The 17,471-nt window shown below is 43.8% G+C and overlaps 1 protein-coding gene across 1 annotated transcript in view; it reads left to right on the plus strand.

Annotated features, from left to right (window-relative positions):
* The window catches only part of LOC115129143 (peroxisome proliferator-activated receptor gamma coactivator 1-beta-like), a 108,995-nt gene extending 97,202 nt beyond the window's left edge, over window positions 1-11,793 (plus strand). Inside the window, exons 5-12 of the mRNA XM_065018508.1 lie at window positions 1,371-2,349; window positions 2,589-2,634; window positions 5,504-5,568; window positions 7,085-7,679; window positions 8,741-8,816; window positions 9,241-9,359; window positions 9,483-9,616; window positions 9,786-11,793. Coding sequence (XP_064874580.1) covers window positions 1,371-2,349; window positions 2,589-2,634; window positions 5,504-5,568; window positions 7,085-7,679; window positions 8,741-8,816; window positions 9,241-9,359; window positions 9,483-9,616; window positions 9,786-9,877 — 2,106 coding nt within the window. The 3' untranslated portion in view covers window positions 9,878-11,793. The remainder of the gene's footprint in view (window positions 1-1,370; window positions 2,350-2,588; window positions 2,635-5,503; window positions 5,569-7,084; window positions 7,680-8,740; window positions 8,817-9,240; window positions 9,360-9,482; window positions 9,617-9,785) is intronic.
* The last annotated feature ends 5,678 nt before the right edge of the window (window positions 11,794-17,471 follow it).

Consider the following 17,471-nt stretch of genomic DNA (forward strand, 5'->3'; position numbering starts at 1 on the left):
TGTAAGGTATGTAGTCATGAGTTGTTCACTCTGTACGGTATGTAGTCATGAGTTGTTCACTCTGTATGGTATGTAGTCATGAGTTGTTCACTCTGTAAGGTATGTAGTCATGAGTTGTTCACTCTGTACGGTATGTAGTCATGAGTTGTTCACTCTGTACGGTATGTAGTCATGAGTTGTTCACTCTGTACGGTATGTAGTCATGAGTTGTTCACTCTGTACGGTATGTAGACATGAGTTGTTCACTCTGTAAGGTATGTAGTCATGAGTTGTTCACTCTGTATGGTATGTAGACATGAGTTGTTCACTCTGTATGGTATGTAGTCATGAGTTGTTCACTCTGTATGGTATGTAGACATGAGTTGTTCACTCTGTATGGTATGTAGACATGAGTTGTTCACTCTGTATGGTATGTAGACATGAGTTGTTCACTCTCTATGGTATGTAGACATGAGTTGTTCACTCTGTATGGTATGTAGTCATGAGTTGTTCACTCTGTATGGTATGTAGACATGAGTTGTTCACTCTGTAAGGTATGTAGACATGAGTTGTTCACTCTGTATGGTATGTAGACATGAGTTGTTCACTCTGTATGGTATGTAGACATGAGTTGTTCACTCTGTATGGTATGTAGACATGAGTTGTTCACTCTGTATGGTATGTAGACATGAGTTGTTCACTCTGTATGGTATGTAGTCATGAGTTGTTCACTCTGTATGGTATGTAGTCATGAGTTGTTCACTCTGTATGGTATGTAGTTATGAGTTCTTCTTTCTATGTTGCAACTTGCTAAGAAAAGACAAACTAGCTGTTTGCTGATGTAAGAAACACAAACTAATCGTGTCCTTATAGAACGCTAGTGCACTTATATTCAGAAGCAAAGTGAAATCAGCATTGTTGTCATCAACATTGTTGCATGTGCTGCATTGACCATGCAGACTGAATGCAAGTGTCTGGTGGTTGAGGAACATCAAATGTGCTCTGAGTGACAGGGGGCGTGGCTAAGTCTGTGTGGAAAGTGGCATGGAGAGAGAAGAGCGGAGAGAGATGACTCAAATAGCGAAGTAAACTATAAAAATTGACATTACACATGGCGTATCACATTTAGCAAACTAAACATTCAAATACCGGTATAGAAGGTGAAGTAAAAACCCTAACCGGTCCCTACATCAATACCGGTATATTGTAAAATATGGTATATCGCCCAGCCCTAGTATGTAGTCATGACTTGTTCACGCTGTACGGTATGTAGTCAAAGACTAGAAGTAGAAGTTATTCCTTAATCTCTTGGATCATGCGGTGCACAGAGACTCACCAAGGTCATGTTGGCATGTAGTAACCCATCTCTTTCTCTCTGTTTCTTTCTGCAGCGTGAAAGCACACATCATGAGCGTAAGCCCCGAGCGGTGCGACCAGCTGGACGTCTGTGCACAGAGCTCCACCGGCACCTGACCACCACACAGGAGGCCGAGGACACTCCTTCAGCTGACACAGAGGAGGACGGGGAGGAGGAGGAAGATGATGATGAGGAGGACAGTGAGTCCGAGGAGGAAGAAGAAGAGGAGGAGACCTCGAGCAGTGAGGGTGAAAGCTCCACCCCGCCTGAGCCCTCCAAGCCCCAGTTCTCCTCGGAGAAAGAACTGCACTCTGTGGTGGAGCTCATCAAGTACATGCACACATACTGCCTCCCCATGCGCAAGCAGGCCATCTGGGAGCGCAAGGAGCGCGAGTGCTCAGGCCAGGTACGCAGGGCCAGGCCTGAGTACCCTCCTGCTCGTATCTCCCCAAACTGTCACAAGGCTGCAACCCAGGCCCAGATCTGCGCCCCTCGGCCGCGCCACGCCTTCACCCGCAGACGGGAGTTCAAAGCCAACTCTCTTCTGCGCGAACTGCTCGAAACGGTCAAATCCTTTGATGTGAGCAAGCCTTACAGACTCCACAGCCCCCCCTACATCCATAACAGAGGAGCTATCCCCAAAGCAGCGCAGGACAGAAAGACTGAGACCCCCAGTCCGGCTGCCCGTTCGACCAAACCAGAGCTTAGAAAAGACTCCGAGAGTGACAGGTCCCTAGAGGCCCCTAAGAGCCCCGATCTGGAGGACGCGTCTTTCTCTGTCCGCCGCTCCCGCAGGCTCGCCTCTTTCCCCAGCCGCTTCGCCAAGAAGGTCCGTGCGGGCCGGATGAGGGTGGAGCCTGTGTCGGGAGCCGGGCACCTTGGCGAGGAGGACATGGCGGTCAAACACCCCATGGGACACGGCCTGGAGAAAGACACCACCACCCCTAACAACAGTACTTCTTCCCAAACCACGGCAGACACAGCTGAACCCGATAACATCTGCTGTCAAAACGGTAAGGAAGATGAAGTCCTAAGCTCTCTACAACAATCCTGTTGTGTTAGTCCACATGACTCCATCATGCAGCATCTTTGTTCAATTTGACGTGAATGAAAAATGGAGAGCCCCAGCATTGTTACACAGCGTGCTAAGCAAAAGGCTGTTTCTACACCTGCTAGATCTGCTGTGGTGTTCTCTGACCATGCATGTAATCACTGGTACCATTGACTCTTTCTGTTGTTTTCCTTATTGCAGTGAAACGCAGCTGCCTCTGTCTGCCGCTGACTCCCATATCTACAGGGTTTGTTTTCGATAGTATATTCCTAAACACTACAACACATACAGTTGAAGTCGGAAGATTACATACACCTTAGCCAAATACGTTGAAACTCAGTTTTTCACAATTCCTGACAATTAATCCTAGTTAATATTCCCTGTTTTATGTCAGTTAGGATCGCCCATTTATTTTAAGGATGTGAAATGTCAGAATAATAGTAGAGATAATGATTTATTTCAGCTTTTAATTCTTTCATCACATTCCCAGTGGTTCAGAAGTTTACATGCACTCAATTAGTATTTGGTAGCATTGCCTTTAAATTGTTTAACTTGGGTCATACGTTTCGGGTAGCCTTCCACAAGCTTCCCACAATAGGTTGGGTGAATTTTGTCCCATTCCTCCTGACAGTGCTAGTGTAACTGAGTCAGGTTTGTAGGCCTCCTTGCTCGCACACGCTTTTTCAGTTCTGCCCACAAATGTTCTATAGGATTGAGGTCAGAGCTTTGTGATGGCCACTCCAATACCTTGACTTTGTTGTCCTTTGGAAGTGTGCTTGGGGTCATTGTCCATTTGGAAGACCCATTTGCGACCAAGCTTTAACTTCTTGACTGATGTCTTGAGATGTTGCTTCAATATATCCACCTCATTTTTCTTTCCTCGTGATGCCATTTATTTTGTGAAGTGCACCAGTCCCTCCTGCAGCAAAGCACCCCCACAACATGACGCTGCCACCCCCACAACGTGATGCTGCCACCCCCGTGCTTCACGGTTGGGATGGTGTTCTTTGCTTGCAAGCCTCCCCCTTTTTCCTCCTAAACATAATGATGGTCATTATGGCCAAATAGTTATATTTATGTTTCATCAGACCGGAGGACATTTCTCCAAAAAGTATAATCTTTGTCCCCATGTGCAGTTGTAAACCATAGCCTGGCTTTTTTATGGCGGTTTTGGAGCAGTGGCTTCTCCCTTGCTGAGCGGTCTTTCACGTTATGTCGATATAGGACTCGTTTTACTGTGGATATAGATACTTTTGTACCTGTTTCTTCCAGCATTTTCACAAGGTCCTTTGCTGTTGTTCTGGGATTGATTTGCACTTTTCACACCAAAGTACGTTCATCTGCGTCTCCTTCCTGAGCAGTATGACGGCTGCTTGGTCCCATGGTGTTTAGACTTGCGTACTATTGTTTGTACAGATGAACATGGTACCTTCAGGCATTTGGAAATTGCTCCCAAGGATGAACCAGACTTGTGGAGGTCCACAATTTTTTTCTGCCGTCTTGGCTGATTTCTTTTGATTTTCCCAAGGTAGGCCTCGAAATACATCCACAGGTACGCCTCCAATTGACTCAAATGATGTCAATTAGCCTATCAGAAGCTTCTAAAGCCATGACATCATTTCTTTTTTTATTCCAAGCTGTTTAAAGGCACAGTCAACTTAGTGTATGTAAACTTCTGACCCACTGGAATTGTGATGCAGTGAATTATAAGTGAAATAATATGTCTGTAAACAATTGTTGGAAAAATTACTTGTGTCATGCGCAAAGTAGATGTCCTAACCGACTTGCCAAAACTATAGTTAGTTAACAAGAAATTTGTGGAGTGGAGTGAAAAACTAGTTTTAATGACTCCAACCTAAGTGTATGTAAACTTCAACTGTATACTGCTGGCCCATCTGTCCAGAGTCAAGCAATCACAAAGCTCTTTTTAATGTTCACTTCTGGAACTCTTCCATGTGTTGTTCTGTGGTTCTCAGAGAGTTTGTTGCTTCTTTGTAGACTCTATAATATCTCCAAAGCACTCCACAGAAGCCTTTCATGGTAACACAGATCGCAGATAGCCCTCAATAGGAGACGTAGCTTGTACTGTAATACCAATCACAGACGGCTGTAAAGAAAAACATGACAGGAAAAAGGGAATGATCACATACACAATGAAAATATAATACAAACTTCAAACATGAACCTTCATAAACCCTACTAACCCCTCATAAACCCTACTAACCCCTACTAAACCATACTAAACCCTCATAAACCCCACTAACCTCTCATAAACCCCACTAACCTCTCATAAACCCTTATAAACCCTACTAAACCCTCATAAACCATACTAAACCCTACTAAACCCTCATAAACCCGCATAAACCATACTAAACCCTCATAAACCCTCATAAAACCTACTAACCCCTCATAAACCCTCATAAACCCCACTAACCTCTCATAAACCATACTAAACCCTCATAAACCCCACTAACCTCTCATAAACCCTCATAAACCCTACTAAACCCTCATAAAACCTACTAAGCCCTCATAAACCCTACTAAACCCTCATAAAACCTACTAATCTCTCATAAACCCTACTAAACCCTCATAAAACCTACTAACCCCTCATAAACCCTCATAAACCCCACTAACCTCTCATAAACCCCACTAACCTCTCATAAACCCTACTAAACCCTTATAAATAATACTAAACCCTCAAACTATACTAAACCCTCATAAACCCTACTAAACCCTCATACACCCTACTAAACCTCATAAACCCTACCAAACCATCATAAACCCTATCAAACCCTACTAAACCCAACCAAACCATCATAAATCCTACCAAACCCTCATAAACCCTCATGAACCCTATTAAACCCGCATAGCACCTTAAGAAATCCTCAAGAAGCATCAATTCAGCACTCAGCGGTATGCTTTGTCCCCCCTCCAATCCCCTCTACCCCAACTCCCACACCCCTTCCCCTGGCCTTGATGATGACTCTGTAATCTTTCTCTCTCTCTCTCTCTCTCTCTCTCTCTCTCTCTCTCTCTCTCTCTCTCTCTCTCTCTCTCTCTGTCTCCCTCTCTCAATTCAATGAAAGTAAATCTCTCTCTCTCATCCCCATGATCAGAGATACCCAGTATGCCAACAAGCCATTTGAGCAGACTCTCAGCATGGACCTGTGTGGCACAGCAGGTAATGTTGGGGCTTTGAGTCAGTATTGATCATTGTGACGTCTTTTATACCTTGACTTCACGAGACTGGATGGGGGCAGGAGTTTGGATGTATATCCTATTGTGTCTGTCAGAAGTAGCATAGTACTGTAACATAATGCACTGTAGACCAGTGTATCTAGTGTAGATATAGTACTGTAACATAATGTACTGTAGACCAGTGTATCTGGTGTAGATATAGTACTGTAACGTAATGTACTGTAGACCAGTGTATCTAGTGTAGATATAGTACTGTAACATAATGTACTGTAGACCAGTGTATCTGGTGTAGATATAGTACTGTAACGTAATGTACTGTAGACCAGTGTATCTAGTGTAGATATAGTACTGTAACATAATGTACTGTAGACCAGTGTATCTGGTGTAGATATAGTACTGTAACGTAATGTACTGTAGACCAGTGTATCTAGTGTAGATATAGTACTGTAACATAATGTACTGTAGACCAGTGTATCTGGTGTAGATATAGTACTGTAACGTAATGTACTGTAGACCAGTGTATCTAGTGTAGATATAGTACTGTAACATAATGTACTGTAGATATAGTACAGTTACATAATGTACTATAGACCAGTGTATCTGGTATAGATATAGTACTGTAACATAATGTACTGTAGACCAGTGTATCTGGTGTAGATATAGTACTATAACATAATGTACTGTAGACCAGTGTATCTAGTGTAGATATAGTACTGTAACATAATGTACTGTAGATATAGTACAGTTACATAATGTACTATAGACCAGTGTATCTGGTATAGATATAGTACTGTAACATAATGTACTGTAGACTGTACATATAGTACTGTAACACAATGTACTGTGGATATAGTACTGTAACATAATGTACTGTAGACTGTAGATATAGTACTGTAACATAATGTACTGTAGACTGTAGATATAGTACTGTAACATAATGTACTGTAGATATGTACTGTAACATAATGTACTATAGAGATAGTGTGGCTAACAGCTTAGTAGTAGAGTGGTAGAGGAGAGGGGAAATGTATTTGTATTGTGTTGGAAAGAGCATGACTTCACTCTATTCCTGGGTAAATGTCATCTTGGGTAAATGTAATTTGCTTCCATAGCTACTTGGGTAGCAGAGAAAACAGATATTACAATGCAGTGACTGCCACTGATATCGTCCTCATAATCCATTTAACAATTGAAAGTCAAATATTCGGGTCAAAAGGAGATTGTGTGCCTGCCTTGTGCCATAACAAAGATGCTGTGTTACTGTAATGTTTACGATGTAACAGCATCAAAGCAATTTGTTCTATTAGGAAAGCCATTGAAAGACAGCTATTCTGCAATGTCGCTGTCATAATCAGACAGTCAGTTCAGTAACAGATAGTACAACCAGTAACAGTTGATCATTAACATTCACTGTCTGTGAATTGTTGATGTTTCTCTGATGTTAACCCATCAGAGCTGTTTGAAACCACATGACTTATGAGAGTGGCGTGTGTTTTCAGGCCTCACCCCTCCCACCACCCCCCCTCACAAGCCTGTGGAGGACGAGCTGTTCAAGCCTGAGGGGAAAGGAGAGTCCCCCCCGAAGGGTTCTTGGCTCTCCCGGGCCAACTCCCGCAAGTTCCCCGAGCAGACCGAACTCTACGCTCAGCTCCGCAAGATGGGCCAGGCCAGCGATGCAGATCCCAAAGTCCACCAGACGTTCGGAGACCACGACTACTGCCTGCTGAGCCTGGGGGAGCGTCGGAAGAGAACCGCCGCCATGCTGTCCCACTCTCTGTTCGGACGCTCTTCTTCTGAAGGGCCAGAGCCTAAGGGGGAAAAGGCGCTGGGGGGCGAGATGCATGGACATCAGCGTGAAGACAAACTCTTCTCCAAGGTACCAGAGTACCTGAGTAACGGTACCAGGGCTGACAGCAAGGGGGACGGACGGAGGGCGACCGCGGCATCACACCAATCAGGATCGCCCCATGCTATATCACCCCACAAGTCAGATGAAGAGGGGGAGCGCTCCTCCCTCTGCCCCCGCTCTCCCTCCCCCATCCTCCACTCCAGCTTCTGCCAGCCCCACTCCCCTAGCAGTAAGCCTGACATCAGGTGAGAATATAAGCCAAAGATATAAGGATTTACATTAGTAAAATATGTCTAGTGAGATCTATCTCTCTTCAATATCAGATTTGCAACTTTTCTGCTTACACTAGTCTTGGATGTGGTGTGGCCCAAGCCACATTCCTGCCTCGTGTGTGTGTGTGTGTGTGTATCTATTAGCATACCGTAAATACCGTAGTATATAGACAAACCAAATAGGAATAGCAATTCAAACTATACAGGAGGTTCTCATATCAACCATATTGCACATAGTGTTGCACACTTGATTAATGCAATGATTCACAAATGTGAGGATATTTTAAGCCTTTAATTTTCAATTTGGCTAACAGTAAAAATGCTGTCTACTGGTATTAAGGTTATTCCTGCAGGGACATGTGGGACACGCATGTGGTAGATGTCTACCTCTGGAGGTAGTGTGGGAGACATCTCTTAAACGTCCATTGCATCTGCTTTGCCTCAATATCAAATCATTTCTGGGTAACAATTAAGAGTCTTACTGTGATTATTTTCAATTAAAATTGTAAAAAATAAACGAAAATAGCTTCTTAGCAAAGAACAATTTCTCAAGCAATAATTACTAGTAGTGGGGAGGGGAAAACTGAAAGCGATCTGTTATTGGCAGATAGGTTTGGAACTCTGTTTCTTATTGGTCTATAAACTATTTTACCGCCTGGTGATGTCACCAGGCAGGCCAAAACTCCATCCCATCAAAACAGGCTGAAATTTCAGGCGGTCTTTTCAAACAGCTCTTACTCTAAAAGGGCATTATCACCACTTTCACAGTATTATTACAACCTCATAGTGTGGAAATATATATAAAACACAGGAAAATAAAGTGTTTGACTGCACTGGGCCTTTAAAGAGAGATTTGAATCTAGATCAGACTCTTTACCTAGTTTGAGTCATCAAAATAGTGTCGTGTAAAGAGTCCCTGATCATTCTGATTAGCAGTCAGCCAGGAGTCCTGTGGCTCTTCTCATTGTTATGTGACTCGGGTTCTTCCATTCGCTCCTGTCTAATATCTCTGCCTTGTGTCTCTCCCTCCTCAGCTGCCAGAACTCTGAGACGTGCCACGGAGACAAGCAGGAGAACAACATCTCCAAGTCTGGGATTCAAATTGACGAGGTAACATCAGTTATTCCATTATGAGTTTTGACAAAGTCATACAACCCTGTTATGTACACTGAATAAACATGTAAATGCAACATGTCAAGTGTTGGTCCCATGTTTTTCATGAGCTGAAATAAAAGATCTCAGAAATGTCCCATACACACAAAAAGCTTATTTCTCTAAAATGTTGTGCTCAAATGTGTTTACATCCCTGTTAGTGAGCATTTCTCCTTTTCCAAGATAATCTATATGTGGCATAGCAAGAAGCTGATTAAACAGCATGATCATTGCACAGGTCTACCTTATTTTGGGGACAATAAAAGGCCACTCTAAAATGTGCACCCCAAGTTTTTGAACAGTAGTGTATGTGTGAAGTAGGCGTGCTTTGCCACTGCAGCAAATGTCTTGTTCTGACGGTTACCATGGTGTCGTTGCCTAGGACAACTGCCAAGTGTTCTACATTCACAACCTGCCGAGCAGCGTCACACAAATTATGCTGCGCAAACGCTTCGAGGCCTTTGGCGACCCAGAGGACTGCAAAGTCATCACCAAAAACGAGTAGGTCCTTTTTATCTGCCTGTCTGCCTGGCCTGTCTGCCTATCTGCCTGCCTGGCCTGTCTGCCTGCCTGGCCTGTCTGCCTGAAACGCATCTTTCTGTCTTTGTGTGTGTGTGCCCATAGGGAGCGCTGTGGAGTCATCAAGTTTCGTCAAGCGCCCAGTGGCCAGCAGATCCAGAAGCACAGACGAGAGCCGCTCTTCCAGAACAGAGGGGGTGGCATGCACAGGCTCAGCAGGAAGAGATACATTGATCTGGGTATGCAGAGATACAGTCACAACATGAATGTAAAATGTTAAGGAGTGTGAACTGTTGGCAGTGCTAAGATACTTCATGTGTAGTATCTATTTCTCTCTCTCTGTAACATTGATGTAATGGAGTTGGATGTAGCCATGATGCCTGTTCTAACAGAGCTTTTTCTGTCCAGACGAAGCGGGACCAGGGCCAGTAAAGAGCAAGTATGACGCCCTGGACTTTGACACCCTGCTGAAGGAGGCCCAGAAGAGCCTGCATCGCTGACGGGGACTCGGCTGGCCTCGCCTTAGAACCCCCAGACTTGCCTCAGTACCTCAACCAAGGCACCTCGTCATGTTTACATTTTTAACATTGGAATAAGAAACAGACCTTGTCTCTTTTGACTGAGGATACTACCGAGGAAGCTAGCGGGGGTTGGAGGGATGGAGGGAAAAGCAACCAAACAACATAGAAACTCTCTGAACACAAAAGCTGCTTCCTGTCTGTGTTCATGACTTATTCGTGACTCGTTCTCGCACCATTGGGAGTGGGCGTGCAGGCGGGCGAGACCTTTGTAGCAAATGTTTCTCCCTCCGTTGGTCATTGTGGTGTGTGTGTGTCTGCGTGTGTGTCGTTCTTTTGTACCCCCTTGGTCACTACTGGTGCAACTGCAAGCTCAGCTGTATTGGTCGTTACGTCCTACAGTATATAACCAGCCTGCTCTATATTAGCAAACTTGTGGATGTTAAAACTATGTGTGTTATGACAGAAAATACAATAGCAGAAAAATAATTTTAATAACTTAAAAGAGTTTACAAATCGAAAATGAAAAGAAAAAAATCTTGTTTTATGTCATTTTAGTGCTTCCTTAATTTAATCTATGCACTCTTAACGAGGTAATACTGTTTCTTCTCTCGACTTGTTCCCCCTACTCTGCCTGCTTTACTCTGAAGGTTCCCACTGCTGAAGAGATAGACAACCTGCTAACACAGCGTTTTCCAAACTCGGTCCTGGGCCCCCCCTGGGTACACATCTAGTTTTTTGCCCCTAGCACCACACAGCTGATCCAAATAACCAACTCATCCTCAAGCTTTGATTATTTGAATTATCTGTGTAGTGCTAGGGCAAAACCCAAAACGTGCACCCAGGGGGGACCAGGATCGAGTTTGGGAAACACTGTGCTAACACTAATCTAGGATGGCAGTCACTTCCTATCCTGCCAACACATAAATGGGGTTATGACAACCAATGATATTATGTCATGAAGTAAAGTTCAAGGCATATTTACCCTATGAAAACTCACTCACTCTCTGAAGAAAATCACAAAATCCATCTTTGTACTGTTGGAACATGTGACTCAGTCAGTAAGTCAACTTATTCAAGCACAGAGTAGAATCAGACATTTACTACAAGTTCCAGATATACCCTAAACTTTAGTAATGGAATGTACACCTGAATGATCTGAATGTAGAGCCCCTGCCTGAATCCAAATGATTATTATTAGGATTATTGTTATTATATGAATCCAAGCCTCTGTATTCTTTAATAGAGCTCTAATGCAGCCTGTGTCTTTTGTGATGCAGCCAGCAGTGTAGCTGAGGGAGAGCGAGTCCGAGGCTCACCGTACAGGGGAACTACCTCTGTATCTGATGATGGTAGAGGTAATACTACCATTAACACCTGAGAGAGAGGGGTGGTGGGATATCAACCCTGTTGAAGTTTGTTGAAATTTCCCAGAGGTATGGATGGTACTACATCAGTCAAGCACGTCAACCCCATTTGCTCTCCTTCCCTCTCCTTCCCTATTCCCTCTCCTTCCCTCTTCCCTCTCCTTCCCTTTTCCCTCTCCCTTCCCTCTCCTTCCCTCTTCCCTCTCCTTCCCTCTTCCCTCTCTTTCCCTCTCCTTCCCGCTTCCCTCTCCTTCCCTCTTCCCTCTCCTTCCCCTCTTTCCCTCTCCTTCCCCCTTCTCTCTCTTTCCGTCTCTTTCCTCTCCTTCCCTCTTTCCTCTCCTTCCCTCTTTCCTCTCCTTCCCTCTTTCCTCTCCTTCGCTCTCCTTCCCTCTTTCCTCTCTTTCCGTCTCTTTCCCTCTCCTTCCCTCTCTTTCCCTCTTCCCTCTCTTTCCCTCTTCCATCTACTTCCGTCTTTCCTCTACTTCCCTCTCCTTCCCTATTCCCTCTCTTTCCCTCTCTTCCCCTCTTCCCTATTCTACTTCCCCCTTTCCCTCTTCCCTATTCCCTCTCTTTCCCTCTTCCCTCTCCTTCCCTCTTCCCTCTACTTCCCTCTTCCCTCTACTTCCCTCTCCTTCCCTCTCTTTCCCTCTCTTTCCCTCTTCCCTCTACTTCCCTCTACTTCCCTCTCCTTCCCTATTCCCTCTCTTTCCCTCTTCCCTCTACTTCCCTCTCCTTCCCTATTCCCTCTCTTTCCCTCTCTTTCCCCCTTCCCTCTACTTCCCTCTCCTTCCCTATTCCCTCTCTTTCCCTCTCTTTCCCTCTTCCCTCTACTTCCCTCTCCTTCCCTATTCCCTCTCTTTCCCTCTACTTCCCTCTACTTCCCTCTCTTTCCCTCTTCCCTCTACTTCCCTCTACTTCCCTCTCCTTCCCTCTTCCCTCTCTTTCCCTCTTCCCTCTACTTCCCTCTTCACTCTACTTCCCTCTTCCCTCTCTTTCCCTCTTCCCACTCCTTCCCTCTTCCCTCTCCTTCTCTCTCCTTCCCTCTCCTCCCCTCTTCCCTCTCCTTCCCTCTTCTTCTCGGGTTCTCTCTCCCACTTTTTACTCTCTATCTTCCTTCTACTCTGAAACACTTGTTTACTTCTCCCAAGCTCTCTGATAGGTGAAGGAGGTCAGCTTGGTTTCCCCGCTAAATCTCCCACTTCTCGCCTCGTGGCTAAAAACTCAAAATAGATTGTGTGTCAGTTTTTAGAGTCAGTCTCGACCGTGTATCCAATGTGTACCTGAGTGAGTCTTCTGTCTGTGTCTCGTGTTTGGGTGAGCGCTGCCATCGCTGGGGATCCCAGGGGGACCTACGGCCCTCTGGTGTGCTGGGAGACTGAAGACCTCTTCTCTCCCCCTCTTTTTCTTGTTTTCTTAAAGGACCAGGTCCCCCTGTCCTCTGGTCCCTCAATACTGTGCAGCCTTTCTGTGTGTGGGCATGGGGCCTCGTGCTGCCCCAGCCTTGGCAAACCCCCTTTCCTTTTTTTCTAAGGTTTCATCCCTGTCTCTCTCTACCCCACATTTATCTAATCTCCTCCTCTTTACCACATGAAGCTGAATGTTTACATCACTGAATTCTCCTTCCACTTTATTAGAGCGCACACTAAGTACAAAGACGCCTTATATTAGAGAGTATCCTATCAGGATATGCCTTCTTGGCTTACCCTAGAAGGTGTACTGAATTTTAAAAAATGTAAATTTAGTGCTATACATATGGATTGAGAAATCAGTTGTCATCTGAAAAACCCCTTACTAATCAAAAGAAAAAAAGCTGACAGAGTATTTGTGCTTAGTATGTATACTACTAAACAGTGAGAGAATGTGCAGGTTTACACAATACAATATATATGATATAATATGTGTATATATGATAGAATATGTGTATATATAATATGTGTATATAGCACTATGTCTAGTGTAAACATGAAATGTGTCGCTGTGTCTATACAGCGTGCATTATAAAGGTGGTGGGTCACGATCGCAAATCAGACTGGCAAGGATCAACTGTTTTAGGATGCAAGGTTGAACAATACAGGGAGTCATTTTTGCTGAAATGACTTGACTCAAGGCAAACACTGTTGTATAATGTTATCCCTTTAGATATGCTAAGGTTTGATTTTTTAATTTTTTATGACAAAATATTTTTGATGATTTTTCTTTTTTTTAACTTAATTGAGATGCAATACATATATCTATGAGATTGGAAGGGGTTATTTCAGTGGTTGGTTGTTAAAATATGACAGGAATTGGAAGGGGTTATTTCAGTGGTTGGTTGTTCAAATATGACAGGGGCAATCCTTGAAAACAGATCCTGTAGATTGACAAAGAATAACAATGTGGTCAGTAATGGTTGACATCCAAAAAGTAATGAATCAAAACATTAGAACATGAAAAAAGCCCCAAATAGTGAAATATCTGTTCACAACTTTTCCTGAAGGGAACTCTGTCTATTACACATGTTGTTGGGAAGTGGACTTAATAATTGGTAACTTGTGAACATGTAAAAGTCATTTTGGAGAGGGGGAAAGAAAGTCCATGTGCGTTTAGCCCCTTTTGTATTTTCGGAATACTTGATGCCAGCAGGGTGCTTCCGTCAGTAGAAGTGAATGACAGCAAACAGCCGATTCTCACGAAGAGAGCCTTAAAACAATAGGGAACAGCTGAATCTATTATTACTGCTCTAGCTCCTTTCAAATCCAATGTGTTTTATTCCTTACTGAAGTCATTCAATACATACAGCCATATTAATAAAAGATACAGTGCATTCGGAAAGTATTCAGACCCCTTCCCCTTTTCCACATTTTGTTACGTTACAGCCTTATTCCAAAATGGAATCCTCACCAATCTACACACAATAGCCCATGATTAAAGCAAAAACCGATTTCTAGAAAATGTTGCAAATGTATTTTAAAAAATAAATAAAATATCAGAAATATTTGTATTTTATTAACCTAAGTATTCAAACCCTTTGCTATGAGACTCGAAATTGAGCTCAGGTGCATCTTGTTTCCATTGATCATCCTTGAGATGATCCTACAACTTGACTGGAGTCCACCTGTGGTCAATTCAATTGATTGGACATGATTTGGAAAGGCACACTTGTCTATATAAGGTCCCACAGTTGACAGTGCATGTCAGAGTAAAAAACCAAGCCATGAGGTTGGACGAATTGTTCATAGAGCACCGAGACAGGATTGTGTCGATGCACAGATCTGGAAAAGGGTAGCAAAAAATGTCTACAGCATCGAAGGTCCACAAAAACACAGTGGCCTCCGTCATTCTTAAATGGAAGAAGTTGGGAACCCCCAAGACTCCTCCTACATGTGGCCGCTAGGCCAAACTGAGCAATCGGTGGAGAAGGGCCTTGTTCAAGGAGGTGACCAAGAGCCCGATGGTTACTCTGACAGAGCTCCAGAGTTCCTCTGTGGAAATGGGAGAACTTTCCAAAAGGACAACCATCTCTGCAGCACTCCACCAATCAGGCCTTTATGGTAGAGTGGCCAGAAGGAAGCCACTCCTCACTAAAAGACATGACAGCCCGCTTGGAGTTTACCAAAAGGCACCTAAAGGACTCTCAGATCATGAGAAACAAGATTGTCTGGTCTGATGAAACCAAGATTGAACTCTTTGGCCTGAATGCCAAGCGTCACGTCTGGAGGAAACCTGGCACCATCCCTATGGTGAAAGCATGGTGGTGGCAGCATTATGCTGTGGGGATGTTTTTCAACGGCATGGGCTGGGAGACTAGTTGAAGGAAATATGAACAGAGCAAAGTACAGAGAGATCCTTGATGAAAACCTGCTCCAGAGCTGGGGAAAAGGTTCACCTTCCAACAGGACAACAACACTAAGCACACAGCCAAGACAATGCAGCAGTGGCTTCGGGACAAGTCTCTGAATGTCCTGAGAGGCCCAGCCAGAGCCCGGACTTGAACCCGATCGAAAATCTCTGGAGAGACCTAAAAATAGCTGTGCGGCAACGCTCCCCATCCAACCTGACAGGGCTTGAGAGGATCTGCATAGAAGAATGGGAGAAACTCCCAAAATACAGGTGTGCCAAGCTTGTAGCGTCATACCCAAGAAGACTCGAGGCTGTAATCGCTGCCAAAGGTGCTTCAACAAGGTGCTGATTAAAGGGTCTGAATACTTATGTAAATGTAATATTCTTTATTTATTTTTTAAATTGTGCTAAAATGTCCAACTGTTTTTGCTTTGTCATTATGGGGTATTGTGAGTAGATTGATGAGAAAGAAAATGATTTAATTCATTTTAGAATAAGGCTGTAACATAAAATGTAGAAAAAAGGGAAGTTCTGAATACTTTCTGAATGTACTGTATATACATATGAATATATATTTGTGTTTGTGTAGATGATGATTATATACTTTCTTATTGAATACTTTGATGTTGACCATTTCCCTCAGTGTTTCAGGGCACTTCGACACATTTCAACAACTAGCCTGCTATCCGTCTAGGATTTGTTAGATTGAGAGATGATCCAAATTGAACTCCTTCCAAAGGGAACCCTCATCAGAACAGAATGCAATACTTTCTTCCCAATCTTCATTTCAGAAAATAGCAAGAAATAAACTTGAGGCAAACTGACCTCTTCCTAGGTTTTGGCCTTTCTAGGGAGTTTTTCCTAGCCAACGTGCTTCAACACCTGCATTGCTTGCTGTTTGGGGTTTTAGGCTGGGTTTCTGTACAGCACTTTGAGATATCAGCTGATGTACGAGGGGCTATATAAATACATTTGATTTGATTTGAAATTTGATTTGATTGACCAAAAACTATATTTGATGTTGGCTTGAAATTTAATTTGGAGTACCTCGTCAGGTTGATTTTCTAAATGTCATATGTCCAGCTACATGGCCCACACAAATACACAATATATACAAAAGTATGTGGACAATCCTTCAATTTAGTAGATTCGGATATTTCAGCCGCACCCGTTGCTGACAGGTGTAAATGCGATCTGTGTGCATGCGATCTCCATAGACAAACATTGGCAGTAGAAGGGCCTTACTGAAGAGCTCAGTTACTTTCAATGTGGCACCATCATAGGATGCCATCTTTCCAACCAGTCAGTTCGTCATGTTTCTGCCCTGCTAGAGCTGCCCTGGTCAACTGTAAGTGCTGTTATTGTGAAGTGGAAACGTCTAGGACCAACAATGGCTCAGCCGCTAAGTGGTAGGCCACACAAGCTCACAGAACGTGACAGCCGAGTGCTGAAGTGCGTAGCGTGCAAAAATTGTCTGTCCTCGTTTGCAACACTCACTACCAAGTTCCAAACCTTCTCTGGAAGCAACGTCAGCACAATAATAGCTGACAATAGCTGACTATTTGTCGGGAGCTTCATGAAATGGGTTTCCATGGCCGAGCAGCTGCACACAAGCCTAAGATACGCAATGCTAAGCAACGACGGACAAATCTGGGTTTGGCGGATACCAGGAGAACGCTACCTGCCCCAATGCATAGTACCAACTGTAAAGTTTGGTGGCAGAGGAATAATGGTCTGTGGCTGTTTTTCATGGTTCTAGCTAGAATCCTTAGTTCCAGTGAAGAAAAAGCTTAAGCATACAATGATATTATAGACGATTTTGTGCTTCCAACTTTGTGGCAACAGTTTGGGGAAGGCCCTTTCCTGTTTCAGCATGACAATGCCCCACTGTTGAGATCAGTGTGGAGGAACTTTACTGGCTTGTACAGAGCCCTGACCTCAACCCCATCGAATACCTTTGGGATGATTTGGAGCGCCGTATGCGAGCCCGGCCTAATCGCCAAACATCAGTGCCCAACCTCACTAATGCTCTTGTGGCTGAATGGAAGCAAGTTCCAACATCTAGTGGAAAGCATTCCCAGAATAGTGGAGGCTGTTATAGCAGCAAAGGGGGGACCAACTCTATATTAATACCCATGATTTTGGAATGAGTTGTTCGATGAACAGGTGTCCACATACTTTTGGTGATGTAGTGTACATATTGCAGTTTTGACATTTCATTTAATTGGAAAATATTGTGTCTTTAAACTCCCCACCACGTTAATAAAACGCCCTATGGAGAGAAAGTGCTTGCCATACTGGTCCTATATAGGCCATTGAATCACCACGGATCACTGTATTCTGGATGTAAATGATTGTGTCTGCACTACTACTAGTCGTGTGTATTGATG

The sequence above is a fragment of the Oncorhynchus nerka genome, linkage group LG5, assembly GCF_034236695.1.
Source record: "Oncorhynchus nerka isolate Pitt River linkage group LG5, Oner_Uvic_2.0, whole genome shotgun sequence".
Classification (NCBI taxonomy): domain Eukaryota; kingdom Metazoa; phylum Chordata; class Actinopteri; order Salmoniformes; family Salmonidae; genus Oncorhynchus; species Oncorhynchus nerka.